This window comes from Drosophila eugracilis, unplaced genomic scaffold (assembly GCF_018153835.1).
Source record: "Drosophila eugracilis isolate 14026-0451.02 unplaced genomic scaffold, ASM1815383v1 contig_367, whole genome shotgun sequence".
NCBI lineage: Eukaryota > Metazoa > Arthropoda > Insecta > Diptera > Drosophilidae > Drosophila > Drosophila eugracilis.
Window position 1 is genome coordinate 3,436,985 of NW_024573224.1, and position 20,681 is coordinate 3,457,665.

At 36.0% G+C, this 20,681-nt stretch overlaps 6 protein-coding genes across 7 annotated transcripts; 4 read left to right on the forward strand and 2 right to left on the reverse strand.

Moving 5' to 3' along the window:
* Positions 1-1,298: 1,298 nt before the first annotated feature.
* Positions 1,299-3,367, forward strand: LOC108113701 (fork head domain-containing protein FD5). The gene has a single exon (XM_017224378.2). It carries the CDS (start codon positions 1,660-1,662, stop codon positions 2,494-2,496), a length of 837 nt encoding a protein of 278 aa, XP_017079867.1. The 5' UTR covers positions 1,299-1,659; the 3' UTR covers positions 2,497-3,367.
* Positions 3,368-4,520: 1,153 nt separating this feature from the next.
* On the forward strand, positions 4,521-6,700 carry LOC108113774 (alpha/beta hydrolase domain-containing protein 17B). Of its 2 annotated transcripts, XM_017224471.2 has the most exons (5): positions 4,521-4,611; positions 4,734-5,361; positions 5,430-5,609; positions 5,671-5,803; positions 6,092-6,207. In XM_017224471.2, exons 2-5 carry the CDS (start codon positions 4,898-4,900, stop codon positions 6,173-6,175), a joined length of 861 nt encoding a protein of 286 aa, XP_017079960.1. In that variant the 5' UTR covers positions 4,521-4,611; positions 4,734-4,897; the 3' UTR covers positions 6,176-6,207. The 2 variants fall into 2 exon arrangements, with proteins under 2 accessions (XP_017079960.1, XP_041674665.1); XM_041818731.1 differs by having other exon boundaries at positions 4,553-5,361; positions 6,092-6,700.
* A 333-nt stretch (positions 6,701-7,033) lies between these two features.
* LOC108113773 lies at positions 7,034-9,082 on the forward strand. The gene has a single exon (XM_017224470.2). It carries the CDS (start codon positions 7,035-7,037, stop codon positions 8,655-8,657), a length of 1,623 nt encoding a protein of 540 aa, XP_017079959.2. The 5' UTR covers position 7,034; the 3' UTR covers positions 8,658-9,082.
* Positions 9,083-9,508: 426 nt separating this feature from the next.
* On the forward strand, positions 9,509-10,565 carry LOC108113710. Its single transcript, XM_017224390.2, has one exon. It carries the CDS (start codon positions 9,534-9,536, stop codon positions 10,563-10,565), a length of 1,032 nt encoding a protein of 343 aa, XP_017079879.2. The 5' UTR covers positions 9,509-9,533.
* A 75-nt stretch (positions 10,566-10,640) lies between these two features.
* On the reverse strand, positions 10,641-16,594 carry LOC108113677. Its single transcript, XM_041818690.1, has 17 exons — positions 16,280-16,594; positions 16,076-16,223; positions 15,839-16,018; positions 15,589-15,779; positions 15,308-15,537; positions 14,878-15,252; positions 14,641-14,807; positions 13,966-14,154; positions 13,214-13,826; positions 13,046-13,165; positions 12,575-12,990; positions 12,213-12,524; positions 11,790-12,155; positions 11,477-11,730; positions 11,235-11,423; positions 10,920-11,183; positions 10,641-10,856 (listed from the first exon to the last, which is right to left on the reverse strand). The coding sequence occupies exons 1-17, from the start codon at positions 16,592-16,594 to the stop codon at positions 10,641-10,643; spliced, it is 4,545 nt and encodes a 1,514-aa protein (XP_041674624.1).
* A 115-nt stretch (positions 16,595-16,709) lies between these two features.
* Positions 16,710-20,299, reverse strand: LOC108113678 (neprilysin-2). The gene is made up of 11 exons (XM_017224354.2): positions 20,142-20,299; positions 19,704-20,073; positions 18,955-19,351; positions 18,605-18,897; positions 18,384-18,551; positions 18,240-18,323; positions 17,896-18,171; positions 17,584-17,840; positions 17,465-17,520; positions 17,016-17,400; positions 16,710-16,962 (listed from the first exon to the last, which is right to left on the reverse strand). The coding sequence occupies exons 2-11, from the start codon at positions 19,944-19,946 to the stop codon at positions 16,863-16,865; spliced, it is 2,259 nt and encodes a 752-aa protein (XP_017079843.1). The 5' UTR covers positions 19,947-20,073; positions 20,142-20,299; the 3' UTR covers positions 16,710-16,862.
* Positions 20,300-20,681: the final 382 nt, after the last annotated feature.

The following is a 20,681-nucleotide window of genomic DNA, read 5'->3' on the forward strand; positions in this document are numbered from 1 at the left end:
TTTTTTTCCCATATTTGCATATAAGTAGGTTTGCCTCTTTTTATTGTTGATCACTTAAATGTAATGATATCATTATTTTGTTAAGTTATTTTAAGAATTTAAAGGTCTTAATATTAATTTTGATAAATAGTACTTCGCAGTACTTCGCTATCGAAAATATTTTGTATTATATATTTTCTGAAATTACACATTTTCAAAAGTAAAAAAAATATTTTTAAAAATTGTTTTAACACAAATAATGTGTGCAATTGATGTTGAAAACTCTATGTCCCAATTAAAGTAAATTTAAAATTAAAATAAGTTTCCTAACATTTATTAAACGTTTTCTGTGTAAAAAAAATTGTAATTGTAGGAACAAACATTTTCTGTCCGAGCTGACCGCCAATGTTAATCATTATTTTTATTACATTTTTCTTTTTGTTTTGCTAAATTAATAATGATAATAATAACTAATAAACACAAATAATCCCAAGCAAGTTCAGGGCATGAATGTGACAGATTTTACGACGTAAGCGCAGCACTTCACAGGGCAAAAGGGTTCGATGTTTTCGAAAATGGATGAAACATCTTTAAACTATATAGTTTCTATAGTTTCTGAAGAAATTAAATGAATATCATTTTTATTTAAGAATGGAATATAAATCCACTTACCTACATTAAAAGCTCCCATTAACTTTTTCCCTACTTATTTACAATACCATAATTGACGATTGTAGTCTATATTATTTCATTTCATTTTCATTTTCATTTTACAGAGCCACCTAACAACCAATTTCAAAATTAATGTTTTTAAAACCCAGGTTATCTCTACATAGACATCATTTTTAGTCTTAAGGAAATCACCCCTAAGTCATTTATACTAATATGCTTAACAAGAGCTGGTAAACGTATATCATAAAGCAAATACCGCTGTGCTTATAATTTATTTTTCAATTCCTTGCGAAAGCCAAAACAATTTAAATCATTTTGTGAAGGGGAGTAATGCGATGGGAAGTGAAATACGAGCGTTTCCTTTATTATTTCATGTTATGGCACGCCCACAATTCATATATAAAATAAACAGGTATTGACAAAAGCTTGCAAATCAAGGGCTTTTCCCCACCATCGCCCCCAACCCTTCAATTGTGCTTTTATACAACACGCATGCACTATCTTTTGCCAGAAAATTGAAAATGGCGAAGGGTAAAAATGGGGCCTCGTTGCCTTGTCGCTGGGACAAAACGCTTTTCCGCCACGCTCCCGGTGTTGAGCTATGTTGTATAGGTAATCCCAGATCCGATGATTGGTCCAAACTTCCTGAGCTACCCATTCCAAAATTTGCTGTAAACAACACCTTCGCTTCCCATTGGTAAGCCAATCAGACAAGGACAACCAGATCTGCAACCAGTTTTTCGGGGGCAACTTCTCCCTCGGTATACTGGATATGCCACCCGGGTATGTATGCGCGAGAGAACCAACTCTCCGATCCGGTCTTGCTCTTTTCCAGCTCTGTGCTATATGCCGCCACACTACCATAAAACATGAAGTTTGGCTGCCCCTCGTATTAGTCTTAACGCTGCTGCCGCCGAGAAAACATCGCTCTAGAAAAAAACAAAAAACCAAAAAAGAAAACCAACTGTGTGCGGACCGACTGTGTGAAATTTTGAAAACAACTTCGCAATGCCACGCCCATTGAAAATGAGCTACGGTGATCAGAAGCCCCCCTACTCGTACATATCATTAACGGCCATGGCCATTATACATTCGCCGCAACGATTGCTGCCGCTCAGTGAGATATATCGATTTATTATGGAGCAGTTTCCGTATTACCGGAAAAACACGCAAAAATGGCAAAACTCATTGCGGCACAATCTGAGTTTCAACGATTGTTTCATCAAAGTGCCACGGAATGTGACTAAAGCCGGCAAGGGATCATATTGGACTCTCCATCCGATGGCCTTTGATATGTTTGAAAATGGCAGTTTACTGAGAAGGAGGAAGCGTTTCCGTGTCAAACAACTGGAAAAGGATATATCAAACTGGAAATTAGCCGCCGCCAATACAGAGATGGCCGTCTCCCATTACCTGGACGACCAGCTAACGCAGATGGCCTTTGCTGATCCAGCGCGGAATGGTCATGGTATCCCCACCAACTTTGATCTTGGAAATCCATCAGCTGCTCAGATATCGCCTTATAAAGGCATTCCGCCGATCCTTCCATCAACTATAACTCAACTTCCGGTGCGGCCAAAGCGTGCTTTTACCATCGAGAGTCTTATTGCTCCGGATCCAACGAATACGGCTAGTGAGGGATTAGTGCATATGGATTACGCTAGTCCTCCAGAAGCCGACGCGTTGAAAAAGCCGCCGTTCAATTTGCCATTCAATTTTCACGAACTTGCCGCGCAGTACCACATGTACTTTCCAAGTTTTTTGTACAACGGCCAATATGGCAACATACCTTGCTACCAGAAAACACCGCCGCTTTTTCATAACGGCCCGCTGCCGGTCTTTTGATTCTGAAAAGTTATAGTTATCCCTAGAGTTAAATAATACTATATACTCGTATCTGAAGCATACTCATTAGTGGTCCTATTATTATTATAATTTTATGTTATTTACTTGTGTACTCATTTTATTTAAACAAAAACCGTATTGTAAACAGTTGAGTTTGGAAGATCTCTAAAGTCAATAAAGAACTGCCCATACTATATCTAATATTTGTTAACTAATTGCTATATTATATTAACAAATAGAAAGAAAGAAAATGAAGATTTTCTCTTATATATTCATTATTTTAAGTTTGCCGTCAGAGGAATGCCTACAAAAATAATAATAGTTATCTCAGTAAACTCTTTGGCTTTTCCACATGAAGGTAATACCGCTGTCTAACATCTAATCTATTGTTTGTTTCCTTAGATGATTATAGCCCGAAAACAAACTACAGGTTGTAAATACATAAATAGACCTCGATTAATTCGATTACAGGTCGAAAATAGGGCCGCAATGGTTAACTGCCTTCCTACCTTGTTTTGCAAATCATTTGCATCTTACACATGCACACCACACGTATTCGAATTGCCTTTGTTTCCATTAGCTGTCAATCATCCTTACATATGTTTGACTTCCACCCTAGTTGGATACTTCGCTCTCGTTACCATCCATCCGTCTATCCACATACATAAACCATGCTCCTCCGGAGGAAGGAGCAGCGGGGTTATCGGTCGATACGGCGAGGAATGTAGTTTGTTATGTCTTACAAGGAAGGCAGGTTGGACTTGTAAGCCGATTTTAAAAATACTCTCGAATACTAGACTTCTCTGAATATAATTTTCTATATCTACTCTATAAGATTTTCAAATAATAATTTGGAGTTTCTTTTATTTTACCTTTATTAATCATACTCCTATAATCTGACTATTATCCGAATAAAGAAAAGTTACTTCTAAAGAAAGAAGATGTTGGAATTCATTTATAAACAATTTTCACTAGATATAAAGTACTGATTTTTTTAAATGTTAATGAATTAAAAATGAAATGAAAAACATTATTAATGGGCAGAGAATTTATACGATCTCGTTTGAGTCCAAAATTTGTTTAACGTAGTCCTTGGGAAAACAAATTTGTTTCACTAGGTTTTTGCCTTGGAAATAATTTGTAGGTCTTGTACTAGTTAAAGGACGAATCTTATATTAAAATTCATATGCTTCATTGCTAGAAACGTGTATTAATTGCATAAAAGGATGTAATTTACATAGCTCTTCCTTTGCTCGAAGATCCGACTAAACAAGGTCTTGTTATTAAAAGTCTTGTTATTAAAGATCCATAAGTTGAGGGCAGTTTAAGGCTTATATTGCATTATTTTGTTGGACGATTTCGTACTTTTACGTTAAAATGTATTTTAGTAAAAACGTTATTTATATAACATTTGTGCATGACATGACAGACATTTTATGAGTTAAGTAATGGGTTATGGGTTTGTGTCTTATAACATTAAACATATTTTTGAGCTTTAGATCTGATCTTAAAGTTCTTACTAATAATTATTCGAAATGAAACAAAAAATATTACAAACAAAAATTGTAATTTCATCTATTTAAAAGTCATGTTTTAATAAAAAGAAAAGTTCGTCAATATAAAAATATTTTACTCTTATTTATCTTTGAGCTCTCTTACTGTTAATAAAATAAACATATGTTACATTTTTAGTTGTGTAAAATTTTTTTTAAAATTATACCACAAACAAATTTTAAAATAGGAATAATATTTAACGATTACTTAAAAGTATTTCACAAAAATAAAACACCTAATGATAAAGTTTAAATTTAGGCTTTACTTTGATTAAACATTACAAAAAGTGAAACAGTTCAATAAACAAAAGAAGGAAACATTAATATCTATATTTAACCATTACAGAGCTCAAAGTTATCTTTCAAATTTAAACTTGCCAACATTTCTTTCGTTTCTATTCCATTTCGTTCCCTGAAAATAGACTGTTGATTCCCTGGCATTTTGTGGTCGTCACACATACAGTCACACTTAAAATACCGAAAGTGCCGTTGTTTTTTAGGGCGTTTTAGCCACCTTACTTCTTTGTGGTTGTTTGCCTATCTACATTGCCATTTTGTAAATGTGAGTGTACCAAATTTCAGTAAGACAATTTAGCCATTAACCGTTCCGTTCGATTATGTTGAATATTGTGTGCGAACTGAATCCAAAAATGTTATGTTTGTCTCGTCACCCCCGACGCCTAGCCCATTGAACAGTTGCAAGTACCACGGATTGATGATATAGATGCGAATAGCCCCGAAGTCTCTCTGAACCCAAAGCTCCGTTAGTCCTTTGTTGATGGTAATCGTGCATTAGAAAAGAAATCGTTAGCATTCCGTAGAGGCATTATACGAGGCACGGAGCGAGCATGTTCAGTATCAGCGAGCTCTGTTGCATGTTTTGCTGCCCACCATGTCCGGGTCCCATTGCGGCCAAGTTGGCCTTCCAGCCACCGGAACCTACGTACAAATTAACTCCGGCGGATGACACCAACATCCGGTACAATTTGCAGTTGTTCGATCGGGCTGAGTGGCAGTATTCCGAACGAGAGAAATCGAAAGTGGAGGCCTTTTTCACGCGCACATCGCGTGGCAACCTGATCACCTGCATCTATGTCAGGTGCAGCAAGAACGCCAAGTACACGCTTCTCTTCTCCCATGGAAACGCTGTCGATCTGGGCCAGATGAGCAGCTTCTACTTGACCCTGGGATCACAGATTAATTGCAACATCTTTGGCTACGACTATTCCGGGTATGGAATGAGCGGTGGCAAACCTTCCGAAAAGAATCTTTATGCTGATATAGAAGCAGCTTGGCAGGCGATGAGAACCAGGTGAGTAATAATATTATATGTTACCTCCTTGTTGTCTCTTTTCTAACCCATTGATACCCTTCACCCAGATTCAACATCAGCCCGGAGACAATCATCTTGTATGGCCAGAGCATTGGCACTGTGCCCACTGTTGACCTGGCTTCGCGACACGAAGTCGGCGCTGTGATACTCCACTCGCCTCTGATGTCCGGTCTAAGGGTCGTCTTTAGAAACACAAAGAGAACCTGGTTCTTTGATGCCTTCCCCAGGTAAGTTGATTTGTTGATTTGCGATCAACCCCAATTCTGATCTTATCGGATTTCCCTGCAGTATTGATAAGGTGGCTAAGGTGAAGGCTCCCGTTCTGGTTATCCATGGCACTGACGACGAGGTCATTGACTTTTCTCATGGCATCGGAATCTACGAGAGGTGTCCTAAGACTGTCGAACCGTTTTGGGTGGAGGTAATTACCTGTATTTAACTATTCTTGATTGATTACCTGCTTACAGCCGGTTGTTGCATACGTTATTCGACTCTATAACCAGAATAATAATCGCTATTAATTATAATAGTCTAGCATTTCCACTGAAATCGATTGAGTGTCTCGTATCGAGTTCAATGCTTTTCATAAGCATTGAAAGCAGTAATGGAAGATCTCATCATTGCAATAATAAACTTAGCTTTAATCGGATTTACAGTCATATCAATGTTACATGAGTTCAGTTCTCTAATTCATGGTATTTATTTTCAGGGTGCTGGGCACAATGACGTTGAACTGCATCCGCATTATTACGAGCGACTGCGCAAGTTTCTTTCGGTGGAGCTCGTTAAATGACAATTAAAGAATAATGTCGACGGAGGAGTTAGTGACACTACATCTGGCATAATATCCAATTCAAACCCTGCCGCCGGTAGTGCGTCCCTAAGTTCAAAGCACCCGAATCCTGCCCCAGCAGCAGGAAGCGAAACAAGTAAAAAAAATGTGGAAACAAATAACAAACGGAATGAAAACGATGGTTTGTAATAGATCATAAATATTGCAATGTAATTATTTATATAGCTCACATCAATACATTCGAGAATTGCATTTTTAAAGATTATATAATACCAGTTAGTTGTCAGGAGTTTTACACCAAGATCCCCCATATTTACAGCATTGTGATCCTGGTCCCCGTATTAATTAAATAAGCATAGGTCATATCATCTAATTATTAATAATATTCGTAGAAAAATCAAACAAATAACCAATTAATTTGAGTTCAAAAATGAACTTATAGCAATATGCTTCAGTAATATGGTTTTAATAATGTAAGGACAAAAAAAAAAAGTTTGAATAAAGCAATTTTTTGATACTTTGAAAGTGAACCTTTTTCTATTGCTACAATTGCTTTTTTCGGAATAAGAATGCAACTTTTTACGATTCATAATTTTCAACTTTTTCTCTAATTGTGCCTCCCACACTTGACTTGATTACATCTAATGTGTGTGTGTTCGGTCTTTTTACAGGTGCCTCAAATTCCAGCCAGAGTTCTACTAAAGCTCTCGAGCAGAAGTTTCTTTAGCAAAAACAGTCGGGCTCGTATTCTAAAGCCCAACCCTTCTCACCACAGTTCCCAAACAGGGAACTATCAAGCAAATCGTGCGGAAACAGACATAACAAACAAAATAGGAAAGACGACCCACCATTAACCGATATGAAGTCAAATGGCTTTTTTGTTTCTCGATTAAAACAACCAAATATTGCTCCAACACTTCCAGTACTCTCTCCACATTCACCATTGAATGCTAACTTATATCTTAATAGCCAGCATACCCAACTTTCCGGTCGATATTTAAATAACAAAGTGTCCCAACAAATCGATACTGATAGTATAAAAAGAGTGGCATCTAACAGATCTCTGAAGGACAGTCAAAACGTCTTATCCATTTCATCATCTATAATATGCAACTGTGAGAAGGCCCATAAGCCGAATGGGTCAGACTCGGAAACAAACGAGGAAATCAAAATCAAATTGATTACAGAAACTGGTAACAAGCTAGCCACAATAAGTAAAATCAAAGACCCGAAACTATCTATAACAACGGAGAAGAATGCATTAGATAATTCAAACAAGGGGTGCTTGCAATTAAAAACTGCGATTGGAAAGGATAAAAGAGCCCTGTCTCCGAGACTGACATTGCATAAGAGTGGCTTTCAACAGGCCATCATAATATCAGACGAAAGTGAAGTTACCAAATCACCGCGACAAGATTCCCAAAAAGCGAGACAGCTTTCCAGTAATTCAGACAATCAATTTTATCGACAGCTAACTCATAAAATTAGCAAATCCGAGCAAACTTCCCCCAACAATGTGGAGATAGATAAAGCTAACTTTCTTTATGATACCAACAACAGGAGTACGGGCTGTTTAGTGTATCCCTCGGATCCGTGGATTAAGAATTCGCACATTAAGAATAGCTTGTCACCGAAAGCGGAAAAGTATTTAAATATGCATCACAATCACGATCCGTGGGTCAAGCGACAAACGGATGTCACTGTTGAAGTTTCCCGGCTTCCCAAGAAAAATATCTATCGTGAAAAATCCCTTTCTTCCATAAACAATAAACTAATTTCGACAAGAACTGAGAAATCAAAGTGGGCTAAACCGCAATTAAAGCATTCAAAAACTGAGATGGACGATGATCAAGTATTCTTAAATGAGCCAGGTCTACTTTTTGCTCCATTTTCTCCACAATATCGTAATACATCGCATAAGATCTGGTCGCTCGATCAACCTTCAAACGATCTAAAAGGAAATATTCAAAGCAAGTCCGCTAGTTTTTTACCGGATAAAGTAAAGGAGATTTCCAGTCCATTGCCGAACCATGTTAGAAAATCTGTATATCAAAACAATAGTAACTTGCTTTGTCCAAACGATCAAGCAAGATCTTTGCTTCAAGTAGAAAAATTGCATTCTAGACATAGCTCTCTATCGATTCCCACTCAATCGAGAGAGGAACTGCCTCTGAATATACGACGCCTGTCTGAGCAGATCCGTGAACCGCCTTTGGAGAAAAACATCTCTTTGTCTCTCAGCGATCGTAACGTTAGTAAAATTCCATCAACCGATGGCATGGTTGAGACTCATTTGGTTGGCCCTCACAAAGCACAAGAGAAACTTCATGTGAGTCGAGATGCCGCAGTGCAGAGTACCAGTCACCTGGAAGACTTCATCTCCCTAAAACGAGTCCCCAAAGATTCCACCACAACTGTTAATAATGTAAACCCCTTTACGAGTACTTATAAGCCTGATCCACTTTTAGAAACCACCTGTTAAAAACCATTCGCTAGGAAGCCGAAAGCCGATATTAAAGTGTCTCTGCATAGCTCATTCATAGGTCATGAAAATATACAACAAAAAAAAAGAGAAAAAAAACATAATATAAAACCACAAAAAACATATATGTCTTATATATCAATCGAATCTAAATATGAATAATAATAATACATAAAAAAAAACAAGTAATAAAACTATTTTTAGTAGTACTTTAAGTTTGAAATTTTTACAGTGATTTTGCATTTATATTAAGTAACACGATAATGCCCGGCCAACATTGGGGCTGAGTTCTAGGCTTAACTACATTCGCAAGCATATATATGTGTGTAATAGTGTATTTTTTCCTCATTTTATTGTCATTTTACATATTTGTTGTAATACATTTTATAGTAATAAAATCTTTATAAAGAGCTAAATGAAAATAATTATTGAATGGCTTGTTTTATGGTGTTTTTTAATACTCTTCAGTTTGTAATGAAATTCCGCAAAACTTTCACTAAAGTTACATAATTTATACCCTAACAGAGAGTATTTAAGTTTCGAGAAACACAGAAGCTAGCTTTTTATTATCAGATATGTTTTATGATTTTAACAATTTGGTAGACATTAAAAGTTAGAGCAACCAAGCAGCCCACGCAAATTAACGTTGCCACCATAATTGCATTCGCTTTGCCTTTCACCAAAAAAAAACATAAATAAATTCAGAGTGCTTTGGTTTTTGGGATTAAGCCCATAGTTGGGGTTTCATTCGTATTATCCAAGCAATTCAGTAAGTATTTACGTAATCTGGGAATCCATATAAAGTCCGAATGCCAAGCCGATCGGAGACAGTTGTTGATTGTCTCTTGTGAATACATTTGTCCACTTGTCCAAAAAATGCTAATGCTAAGAGTGCTATTTGTGGTTATTATACTTATAATCGGAAATTTGCTTGGAGATTGTGCTGTCATAGATCATAAATTTCATTCATCAGATGATGATTCACTCATTGAATCGCAATCAATGGCGCGCATAGTAAATCGCATAAGTCACAAGGAAAGTAACCAGTTTGACTTGCCACCATCAACCTATGTAGGTGACATTACACGAACTTCCTCTGTTGATCCGGGAAACCCTTGTCTACATGCGTCATCTGATATACCTCAGATTAATGCTGCTCAAGAACCAAAGATTAATGGAAACCCATCAGTTACCCAAACACAGTTCAGTTCCCATGTAAACACTCATTCAACATATTCCACGGATTTTCAATTGCAAATACAGAATACACGACCAGTTCAGCACATTCATTACCATTACCTTGTACCGAATACTTCTCCGAAGCCACAAATAAATTATGTATCCCAATCCCAGACCAACGCCTATAATGTTAATTCAGAAAACAAACATTCATCCGTTGACTTGCAACCATCGAATTTCAATGGAAATAATCTCCAGTCTGCCCATCGAGAAGTAAACCAAGTCAACCCTCTGTACTCAGCTGTGGGCAATGGTGAATATCTTTACGATTCCGCGGACGAGCACCAGGGTCAAGCATCTGAGAATACTTCGGTTTACCAATTGAGAGATCCGGGATTCGAGATAACGCCAGAAGAAAATCCAATACAAGCGGCTACAGTTAAAACAAATATGGAAATGATTACAAGGGAACCAGTTCCAAGCCAGCAAGTGGATGCAGTCAGCCCAAATCCACCGGAAGTGTACTTTATTAAATATTATGGCAATGCAAATAACAAAACTACAATTTCACCTGATACACAGAAACCTAAAGATTCTTCAAATGAGATTACGGATGGCAGTGGCTTAATAGACATAAGATCGGGCATTGAAGAAATACTTCTGGATAGTCAAGTTAAGGATAGCAATCCTAATAATGAACACTCCGCCTACAATGTCCCATTAAATTAGGAAACAGCTATAACTTAAGAATGTAAATTATTAAATTTAAAAATTAATAAACATAAATTATAAATATTATAAGGCTTAAGGTTGATTAGCTTTTATCAGTTCCTGTTGCTTTGCCAGTTTGACAAAAGAGTTTTCCAAATGGTTTCCATGGTCGATGTTTATACAAGGAACATTCAAAGGAGGCACCACTGAGAGATCAGCTGCCTTGTAGACATCCATTTTATCATTGTATATCTTAGAGAACTCATTCGAGTGGATATATTTAGGTTGAGGAAGCTTCCTAACTTCATTCTAAGCAATTATTTTAATATGTTTAAAGCTAAGAATGATAGTTTTTGGAATATTCATAAATACCTCTTCTGAGATTCCTACGAACTGTGTTAAAGGCTGATAGCTCATGAATTCATAGGTCGAGTTCAGGGTTTGCAAGAAGAAACCTTTCACACAATATTGACAGTTCTCTGGAATGTCAATTACTCCGCCAACTGGAGAACTCATTGTCCTGTAGGCAACCTGTGAATTCTTAAGACTTTCCACTAGTTCTTCAGCGGCTATTTCATGGGCACCACCTTCCTCACATTGCTCAACTTTCTGGTCTGTAACCAAAACTTGACTCATCTGGAAATAATAGTTTAATATTTAAGATTAAAATTTACATTAAAAGTTTACCATTTTAGTTAGTGAACTTTTGCTTTCCTCCAAAACTTCTAAAATAAATAAATGACTCTCCTCGTCATCGGATTTCTCATCTTTAAACAAGCCATTTTCATGGAGTGGAGCAAAGGCTAGCACCAAGTTATTGTTAAGATTCTGATCCTGGCCACCATGAAGTCGGCAACTTGAGTGGGACTCCTTTGTCTAAAAGATAAATTATTAATGATGTATCAAAGTCTATATCTTATTATATTTACATCACAGGAACATTCAGGAGTTGCCTCAGTTTGGGAAGTACAATCCCAATCATAGCTAGCTTCCATCAAGTCCTTAGTCTTGGGTCGGAAGAACTTACACCAACAGGCAAAGGGATATATGATGAAGAAAAAGCAGTTAACTAAGAATATCCTTATACAGGAAGAGCATTCATATGTTCTTCCAGGTTGCACAGTATCGAAACCACAACGACCTATGCATTGAATGCAGATCCCGAAAATTGCTTTTAAAATTCCTGTAGAATAAGGAAATTATATGATCTTAATTCTTGATCAGCAGTATGATATTTTATACCCAACAAAAGCAGTAAAATTAAGAGAAGTACTGTAATGGTTATGATTTGGCAAGTAAGATTGCAAGTAACCTCTTCGACTCTATCGCAGTCAATGTCCCTAATACACACATCGTTATGCTCAATACCAGGACAATTGTATATAAGACCAGCTTCTTTCTCCGACTTTTCATCCATTCTCTCACAGGCATTATAGTTAATGAAAGTTTCCAACTTGCCAATGCAATGGCAGCGACAGCGCCAAACACAAAAGCACCTCGAATGGGGCTTAATCGCCATAGTCCTTTTTGCAATAACTCCAACTTTTGGATCATCTTTATATATCGGTGGTTCATCATCACCTTTCGATTCACTGGGCTTAACCAGCACTGGAAAATTTGGTGTAAACTAAGGAAAAGTAAAAGAAAACTTACAATCTAACTCACCATCGCACTTAAATTGTTTGTTCTTTTTCGATGCTAATATTAAAGGCATTAATAAGGTTACAGTTTGGCTAATATCCGGTTGTAGTAACCTCAGGGCACTTGTTGTTGTTGGGGTACTACTCGAAAGTTTACAATTACTAACATATATGGAAAATTCCTGAGCTTCAAATCCTTTGTTTATAACATCTATAGAAATCTGAAGAGCATCTTTTGTGGTGGCATCCGTAATGATTCTTGATATCTTAACAAAATGCTTGTTTCGCATGACAAGAGCATTTTCCCGAAAGGGAATCTTGACTTTTATACTGAATTCTTAATGGGAAAAACATAGAAACTATATACGATAACCTAAATACTCTTACCTGGAACTTTTTCTTCCAGAATATTTAGGCAAAGGTGCTTGTCTTTATGAGGACAATTCTCCAAGGCATTCATGGAAACTGGAAAGTTTCCCAATCCTTTGATACTTCTTGTTGTTAAGCCTCCCTTTTTCTTCTCTTTTTCTCTATTTAAATTGATATAGTTCTTAATATCCTCAATGGATATGTCCTTATCCTTACTGGATATATCAAGCAGAAAACTATTGCCAATGCTATTGTGCAATTCTTTCAAGACACTAAGATGTCTTTTCTTAGCAATCGTTCTATCAATTATTTTGGGTACCACAAGTTTTCGATTTGAAAAACCTGTTGATTTCTCCAAGCTTATCATATCAACATGAGAAATTAGTACAGCAGATAGATCTTTATTTGCATATATTCCTGATACAGTATCGAGACTGGGGGAATATTAAAATCAAGTAAGTTTTCCTAATAAAGCTACATCTTACTTACTTAACTATTGGAAGGACTCTCCACCAAGTATTGTGGCGTCTTCTAAAAACACGCAGTTTAGTCGTTAAAAATGGAACAGGATTTTCTAAACTAAAAACTGTATAGCCCTTGTCGTTTGCACTGAAAGTTAAAGTTGTTTAAAAATATAGAAAATATTACCAATATTACTTAGAATTCGAGGCTCTTGATGTCTTAGAGGACTGACAATCACATACACTTGGATTGCTTATACAGCCACAGGATGCAGACTTTAGGTTTCCATCTCTACATTTACTGTCCTTCTTGCAATCTTCACATGGTATCATATCGTCCGGAAGCCTGTTCTCTTCGTTTTTAGGTTTTCTTAGCTTACTTTCAGATGGCATGTCTGGTGGTATTGGTTTTCCATCAGGTTTCTTATTTTTGCCACCACAAGTATCGCATGGCACGACATCATTAAGTTTGGGAATAACATCCTCCATTTTAGTTTCTTGGCTTTTTGGTTCTGCAGCAGCACTGCAATATCTTGATGGGTTCTTCTCTCCTTTCTTTTTATTTTTACCCCCACAAGTATCGCATGGAATGTCACCATTATCCTCTATAGATTTCATAGAATCAGAATCGCTAGCTTCATTCTGATCCAGAGATTCTGATTGAGAATCATCACTATTTTCTATATCTTCCTCTGGAGTTTTACTTCGCTTACTCCTTTTTCGAGATCTTGGTAAGGAGGGTACCGATCTGGCAAAATCTTTCTTTGGGTAAGTTGAGTATGGGTTGATCTTATAGTTGGAGTCGAAATCTAAATATTTAAGGATATTATCTGGCATAGAATATTCTGAAGTCAAATCATTTAGGGTATTCAAAGTATTAAAATCAAAATTTTCTAAAATTCAAATTAGAAATTACATATATATTTATGAAATATTTTCTTAACTTACTTGGCAGTTTTTGGTTCATGTGTTGGTTTATAATAAAATCTAAGGTTTCGTCACCAATAGTTCCCTGAGTCCACGAAAAGTCCTTTGTATTATCTGAAGGTAAATTTGTGTAATCGTATTTTGTACCCATTAAAAACTCTTCGCTATATAGACTTTTCATAGGAGCATCAAAATGGGGCTTAATATTATCTGTTGAAAAAGCATTATCGTTGGATAGATAATGGTCATGTTTATAAGGATCTTCTGCCTTAGAATTTAAGTAATTGTTATCAATTCCGTCTAAGTCAGGAAAAGTATAATCGGAAGTTTTAAAATAATTATTTTCTTTTACAGTTCCATAATGGTTTAAATTGTAGAGGTCATCCATAGGAGTCCTTAAATTATATAAGTCTATTTCACTGTCCTGTGTTAAATCTTGTACATTAGAATGGCTTTTGAAATTATTTTCAAAATTATTTTCTTCCTTAACCGATTGTGGTTTATATTTACGAAGCTGTTTCTTATGTCCTCGTGAAAAATCATTTGCATGGGAAAATTTCTTACTTGGCGCTTTCATATAATTATTTTCCTTCTCACTTTCAAGTGGATAATTATTTTGATATTTTTCATTTTCTATTTCATTTGGTAAACTATTCTTATTGGAACATGATTTCAAATTCAAGTCTTCGTTTTTACTTTCATGAGATAGACTTTTAGTTGGATTTTCAAATTTCTTGCTTTCAGATTCCTTTTTATGGGACAAATTATCTGCCTTCATCTGAGTTTTACCAGGTGGCACATAATCATTTTCAAATGTTTTTTGAATTTTTTTCCTTCTAGCTTCCTCTCTGAATCGATCAAATCTAATCATGAAATATTTTCATTTGGTTATTTTAACAGAAAGTTATAAACTTACAGGAGAAAATCAGGCACAGATTCATCCTCAGGTCTTTTGAAATTTGGATACCCTTTCTCATGGTGCCCTTCAATATGTTTTGGTCCAGATTCATCCTCAGGAGTTTTTTCATGGTGCTCTTCAATATGTTCTGGCATAGATTCATCCTGAGGAGTTTTGAAATTTGTATACCCTTTCTCATGGTGCTGTTCAATATGTTCTGGCAAAGATTCATCCTCAGGTGTTTTGCATTTTGTATACCCTTTCCCAAGGTGCCCTTCAATATGTTCTGGGCCAGATTCATCCTCAGGAGTTTTGAAATTTGTATACCCTTTCTCATGATGCTCTTTAATATATTCTGGCATAGATTCATCCTGATGAGTTTTGAAATTTGTGTACCCTTTCTCATGGTGCTGTTCAATATGTTCTGGGCCAGATTCATCCTTAGGAGTTTTGAAATTTGTATACCCTTTCTCATAATGCCTTTCAATATGTTCCGGATTTTGGTTATTTAAATCCGGTTCTGATTCATCTTCAGGAGTTTTGTTATTTGTATACTCTTTCTCAGGTTTGGCTTCATTATTTTGTGGATCATGTTTTTTTAAATCCAGGGCAGACTCTTCTTCAGGGGTCTTGAAATTGTGATGCTGTCTTTTAAGGTTCCCCTCAGTATAATGATGATCATGATGCTTCAAGTCCTGAAATATACTTTTACATAACAACTGAAAAGTACCTAAAACTTAGATTACCTCACTAAAATATCGTATATCACTATTGTCTTGAGTGTTAATATTCTTAATGTCGAACCTTGGCTTGCTTTCAATTCCATTATGTTTTGAGCGATCTTCGAATTTCGGTTTTTGATTAAAATCTGGAATCGACTTTAGTAACTGATAATCTTTTTGTAACTGAAAGATATCCCCAGGAATTTCTAGGGGATCTGTATAATAAATAATAGTAATATTAATATCAAATAATTTAAATAAAAATTTAAATTACTTTTTGTAGAAGCCGTATCCATAACTTGAACAAGTCCTAGGCTTGATATATCATTTGGATTATCTTTATTTTTCGTATTCATATTCCAAATTTGGCGGGGCATTTCTAGCCTTTCCTTACCGAATAAGTTTGATAGAAACGATTTTCTTTGGGGAAAAGCTGAAAGCTGATTTCTCTTTACTGAAATAAAATTCAAATTAAAAATAAGATAAAAATATATAAAAATAAATTACTTACATCTTGATGAATTCATCTCCAGCTCAACTCCTTTCATATTTGTTTCAAGATTTTGCTCATTATTAGCACAAGATGCAGAGACTCCAATATCCGAAGTACTATCCTCTTTTTCTAAGGGCTTCTTGCTGATTTTATTTTGATTAATTGTCTATGTTTAATGTTAATTAATTATAATGTTATTAAATTTAAATGTTATAAACTAACTTTAAAAAACTGCAGAGGATACATCACAACCGGTTCGCCCCTGCCGACCACTAGTAAATAAGGAGATATTATCTTTGATGTTGTTCCTTTAGATGGATCGAAAACTTTATCGACCACCCAAAACTTTTCCGATTTCTCCAAGTCAAAGCTTGGGTTCATATGGATATTAACAATTAAGTGGGTTTCGCAAGTTAGATTTAAATTATTTTTAGGGCATTTGATGAGAATTGCATTCATATTATCTGGTAAGTCAGTTTCTGCTAAAGAAGCTACAAGATTTATAAGAAATCCATAAGTAAAGATTACCTTTAGCATTTTCTAGAAATTTTATATGTTTTTATTTGTATTTTGGAAACTTCTTGGCAGGCTATGTTGATCCCTTTTTGTTAGTACAATTTGAAAGTCCATGATTTAAATATAAACCAACAATTTATTAACAGTATATTTATTTAAAATATACACTTTACATTTCAAATAAAAAACAATACTAGAAGGTAGGGTCTCTAAAGCTACTACAGTTTAAACTCGTTCCAGGTCGTAGACAAAGTAGATAGTCGAAGGTGACGATCGATTCAAATAATATTTAAAGCACATTGCAGGTTTTTTGTATATTGATCATAGATCCCGATGGACATTTGAAAACTTCAGTCGCACTCCCACCTTGGGCAACGAGCCAACCCAAACTGAAATTGAAATCATTAGAATCAAAAAATAGAAAAGAATTTCTATAACTTACATATTATCAAACTCGGGAGCATTGGTATCGATGCCCAAGTAGTTGGACTCAGCACATAGTTCCTGAGCAGAAACTAAAAAGAAGATTTGTGTCGGCGTTAGATTTAGGCCAGGTAGTCTGGCCATTCCCTTAATAGGACCAGTTAACGAAAGCATTGAGTGGTATGATATCTGCATTCCTCCCGAATGTATCAGTATATCCATACGGCTATAGTTCGAGAATATATTTACAGAATGTGGAACACAACGCATTGCCTTTTCGTCAAACGATTTTGTGATTGATCTCAAAATCTCTTTGGCAATGGAAACACCAACAGAAGCATAATGTAAATATGGTGGCAATACGGCATTAAAGTACGGTATGAGTATGACAGATAATGGGACAACTGCAAGTATTTACGAAGATATTATAGTTTATATTGAAAATTTTTAATTAATTAATATACAGACCGATTGAATGGCTCAGTGTGTCATAGAATATGGTGGAAACGATTGGATAAGCCCAACTGCAAGAGATTTGGTAATAAAGATTAAAAACTTGATTACAAATTTATAGTACAGAAACCTACGCATCATGGGAGCCCCCGTTTAAGCTTATATCATTCGGTTCCAGCTTGTTCTTTTTGTAAATTTCCAAAATATTTTGAAACCAGCATTCTGCCGTAATATCCAAAGTTTGAAGAGTCTTCAATAAGTCCGTTGTGTTGGAGAATCCTTCCCAAGTCTGTGATTGGATCTTCAATGCTGATAATTTCACTAGGGCAGCTCCTTTTAAGGAAGGTGCTCTCTTCAAGTGTGCTTTCAGAGACTTAAAAATTATCTCCGCCTAAGATATATAAAGGATTAAACTTTGGTTTTACCTATGCTGGTCTTATATTTACTCTTTTCGTGGTATCCTTTAGATCTTCCGATGAGTGTTGAGCAATATATAAGGATGATGACAGTTCGGGTAAAGCCCACATGGTAGATCGGGTGCAAACCTCGGGACTGGGATAATCCCTTGGCAATATCTCTAAAGCGCTCAGCAATAGCAGGGAATTATGTGCAACTCTAGTTGGGTATTTTGTAAGAAAATATTCTAAGGCTTTCAGATAATCACTATTTCTGACAACGATGGGTCCGCTCCAGTTCTGTGGGATTAACAATGTCCAATTTAGCTAAGAAATAGAAACATATATCCTTATTTATATCAGAAATAAATATTAGATATTTCCATAACACCTACAACTGGGTACAAGTCTTGTAGACTGGATACATTATATAAAACAGTACTGTCCCAGAATCCTCGGCGAGAATGCTCGACTTGAAGCTGAAATAAAAAGATTTAAGCTTTCAAAATCCTAATATTTTGTAAAATTAAAAAACTAACCTTATTTAGATCCTTAATGAATTCAAAAATAGTATCCTTTTCAGATACTCTTTGAGCATATGACACAAAATACGGTAGAAAATTCTCGATTAGATCGGCTAAAAGTTTAGGCAGCCCTTGTCGAATACGACTGGGCGGTGCTTTGGGGCTCATCCAACGTATTTTACGCTAAATAAAAAAAGTTTAAATTATTATATTTTCCATATAGGAATAAGACATACCTCTAAAATAGTTGAGGATGTGCTAGGTCCACTAATAATAAGAAGAATGTGCGGTCTTCTTCCATAGCTAAGGTCATAATATAAGTCTACTAACGGGCTTGGACCGAGATCATAAATCTTAGCTATCAAAGGTGCTATACTCGAGGGTCCCACTGAACCAACAGGTAGATATCCTCCTAAGGAATCGAATATCTTGTGCATGATAGTTGAGTTAGTTGTCTGCTGCAGGCAGCTTTCGAACAAATTGTGCAATATACTATAGCTGCCGTTCATGATCTTGTTCTGGAACAGATCTGTTTAGAAACAAAGATTTAGTTCATGAAATATGAGAAGTTCTTCAAGAATCTTACACAGCATTTGTGAATCGACACTTTTCTGGGAGTTTCCCATTTCAATAAGGTTTGTTATATTTTTATTCCGAGTGTTGCGCCAACAACTGAACTTCTTAAACTCTGTGCATGGATCCTTGTTCCAATTGAGCCTGGCCTGGATGCTGCTTGCCACTGCCTCGCAAATGGGATCCGAGCATTCTGGTGGAGTTGAAACGGCGGGCGAACATCGATCTCCATCCATATAACAATCTCTGGGCAATGGAGAGGGTGCCGTGCTGATCAGAAACAAGATGGGTGATGCCACCAGCAATGTGGTTACCAATAAAGTTGCCGATGTGATGGCCATTTTGTGCACCGCCGCTGATGTTCGCAGCCAAATGCAGGGGGCACAGCAAATCCATCCTATAATGCTGTTCTGTAATTGAAATTTAAAAATATATAATATAGTCTTTATGATACCAGAAATAAGTTTTCATTGTGGATAATGATGAAATATAAATGTCATTCATACGCAGTGTTGCCTTATTTTAAGGTTTAACAATTGTTACACCTTAAATTAAACAAAAAACTAAAGCTAATATTCATATTATTTCCAGAAAAAAGTTTTCATTATGAAAAATGAATACTTAAATATCACTCATACGCAGTGTTGTCTTGCGTTGGGATTAACAATTCTTACACCTTAAATTTAACATAAATCTAAAACTCATATTCGGGTAATAAGCGGTAAATACTAGTCGAAATACCTCAACTAAGCCAATCCTCACCTTATTATATCGGGTATTGAAATTTTCGATGTTAGCACTGTCAATCATTTCGATTTCATCGGACTTGCCCAGTTGCTTGGAACCCACGGGCGTTTTAAAGGACAACTGCTTCTGGAGGAGGGAAGCGCTACTCCCGCCGGATGGATTCGCGGTCGTAATAAGATTTCGACCATGACCGTTGTTGCCCAAGCCGGCAACGCCGTTCTTTCGAAAAACATTACGTGCACTGGAATCAGCTGTCATTGTTTGGTTTTGTTTCTGAAAATTTTATTACTTTCTGGCGACCCGTTCATAGGCATAAGTTATCACGCATTTACATATATTTTTGTTGTACTGCGGGTGTTCGGGGTTTCCAGATAATGCACTGCCACTGATTTTGGGAAAATATATATATTTATTTATTGACGGGTTAATAATCAATATCAATTGTTTGCTCACCTCACATTTATCTCCAGAGATCTATGTACACGGATGACCTATATACTCGTTTAAATGGTCAATAGCCTTAGGTAGTCGAAGAATCAAAGGAAATTAATAAATTTTATGCCTTTAAGTTAATTGAACAGAAAATTCACTTTTTTGCCAAAAAAGGAAATGACCACTGGCAACACTCGGCTGTTCTCTTAAAAGCTCTGGGAAAAGCTTTAGTTGGATGTCTGGTTCCTGTAAAAGCTTTCCCATATTTCTACGTCCATTTTGCATTATTGAGCACTAAGGAGTGGGGGAAAAGTACTCCAAGAAAAATAATACATTAGCCTACACAAAAACATATACCCTACCCCGAAATTCTCAAAAGTTTATCCTTAATAACTTTTACCTTTTAAAAATAATTCAAATTATCCTTTCTATTAAGTCTCTTTTATCAAACAAAAAAAATAAGTTATTGCTACACAGCAGTCTCCCCATCGCCACCTGTTGGCCATTTTCCGCAACTCATTCGCAAGGCAGTATAAAGAATCCAAATTTTCGATAATAATG

What these genes read in the sequence shown, in the direction of transcription:
- LOC108113677 (XM_041818690.1), bottom strand. Translation starts at nt 16,594, where the DNA reads ATGCTAAAGGTAATCTTTACTTATGGATTTCTTATAAATCTTGTAGCT. An exon ending in GAAAGGCATTATGAGAAAGG is followed by an intron (nt 15,253 to 15,307) that starts GTATACAAATTT and finishes CATATTGAACAG; the next exon opens with CACCATGAGAAAGGGTACAC. An exon ending in TAAAAGTCTATCTCATGAAA is followed by an intron (nt 14,155 to 14,640) that starts GTAAAAACGAAG and finishes CTTTTTCAACAG; the next exon opens with ATAATATTAAGCCCCATTTT.
- LOC108113701 (XM_017224378.2), top strand. Translation starts at nt 1,660, where the DNA reads ATGCCACGCCCATTGAAAATGAGCTACGGTGATCAGAAGCCCCCCTAC.
- LOC108113678 (XM_017224354.2), bottom strand. Translation starts at nt 19,946, where the DNA reads ATGACAGCTGATTCCAGTGCACGTAATGTTTTTCGAAAGAACGGCGTT. An exon ending in TACAAGACTTGTACCCAGTT is followed by an intron (nt 18,172 to 18,239) that starts GTAGGTGTTATG and finishes TCTATTTCTTAG; the next exon opens with CTAAATTGGACATTGTTAAT. An exon ending in TAAAGGATACCACGAAAAGA is followed by an intron (nt 17,841 to 17,895) that starts GTAAATATAAGA and finishes TATATATCTTAG; the next exon opens with GCGGAGATAATTTTTAAGTC.
- LOC108113774 (XM_017224471.2), top strand. Translation starts at nt 4,898, where the DNA reads ATGTTCAGTATCAGCGAGCTCTGTTGCATGTTTTGCTGCCCACCATGT. An exon ending in TTCTTTGATGCCTTCCCCAG is followed by an intron (nt 5,610 to 5,670) that starts GTAAGTTGATTT and finishes ATTTCCCTGCAG; the next exon opens with TATTGATAAGGTGGCTAAGG. An exon ending in TCGAACCGTTTTGGGTGGAG is followed by an intron (nt 5,804 to 6,091) that starts GTAATTACCTGT and finishes ATTTATTTTCAG; the next exon opens with GGTGCTGGGCACAATGACGT.
- LOC108113773 (XM_017224470.2), top strand. Translation starts at nt 7,035, where the DNA reads ATGAAGTCAAATGGCTTTTTTGTTTCTCGATTAAAACAACCAAATATT.
- LOC108113710 (XM_017224390.2), top strand. Translation starts at nt 9,534, where the DNA reads ATGCTAATGCTAAGAGTGCTATTTGTGGTTATTATACTTATAATCGGA.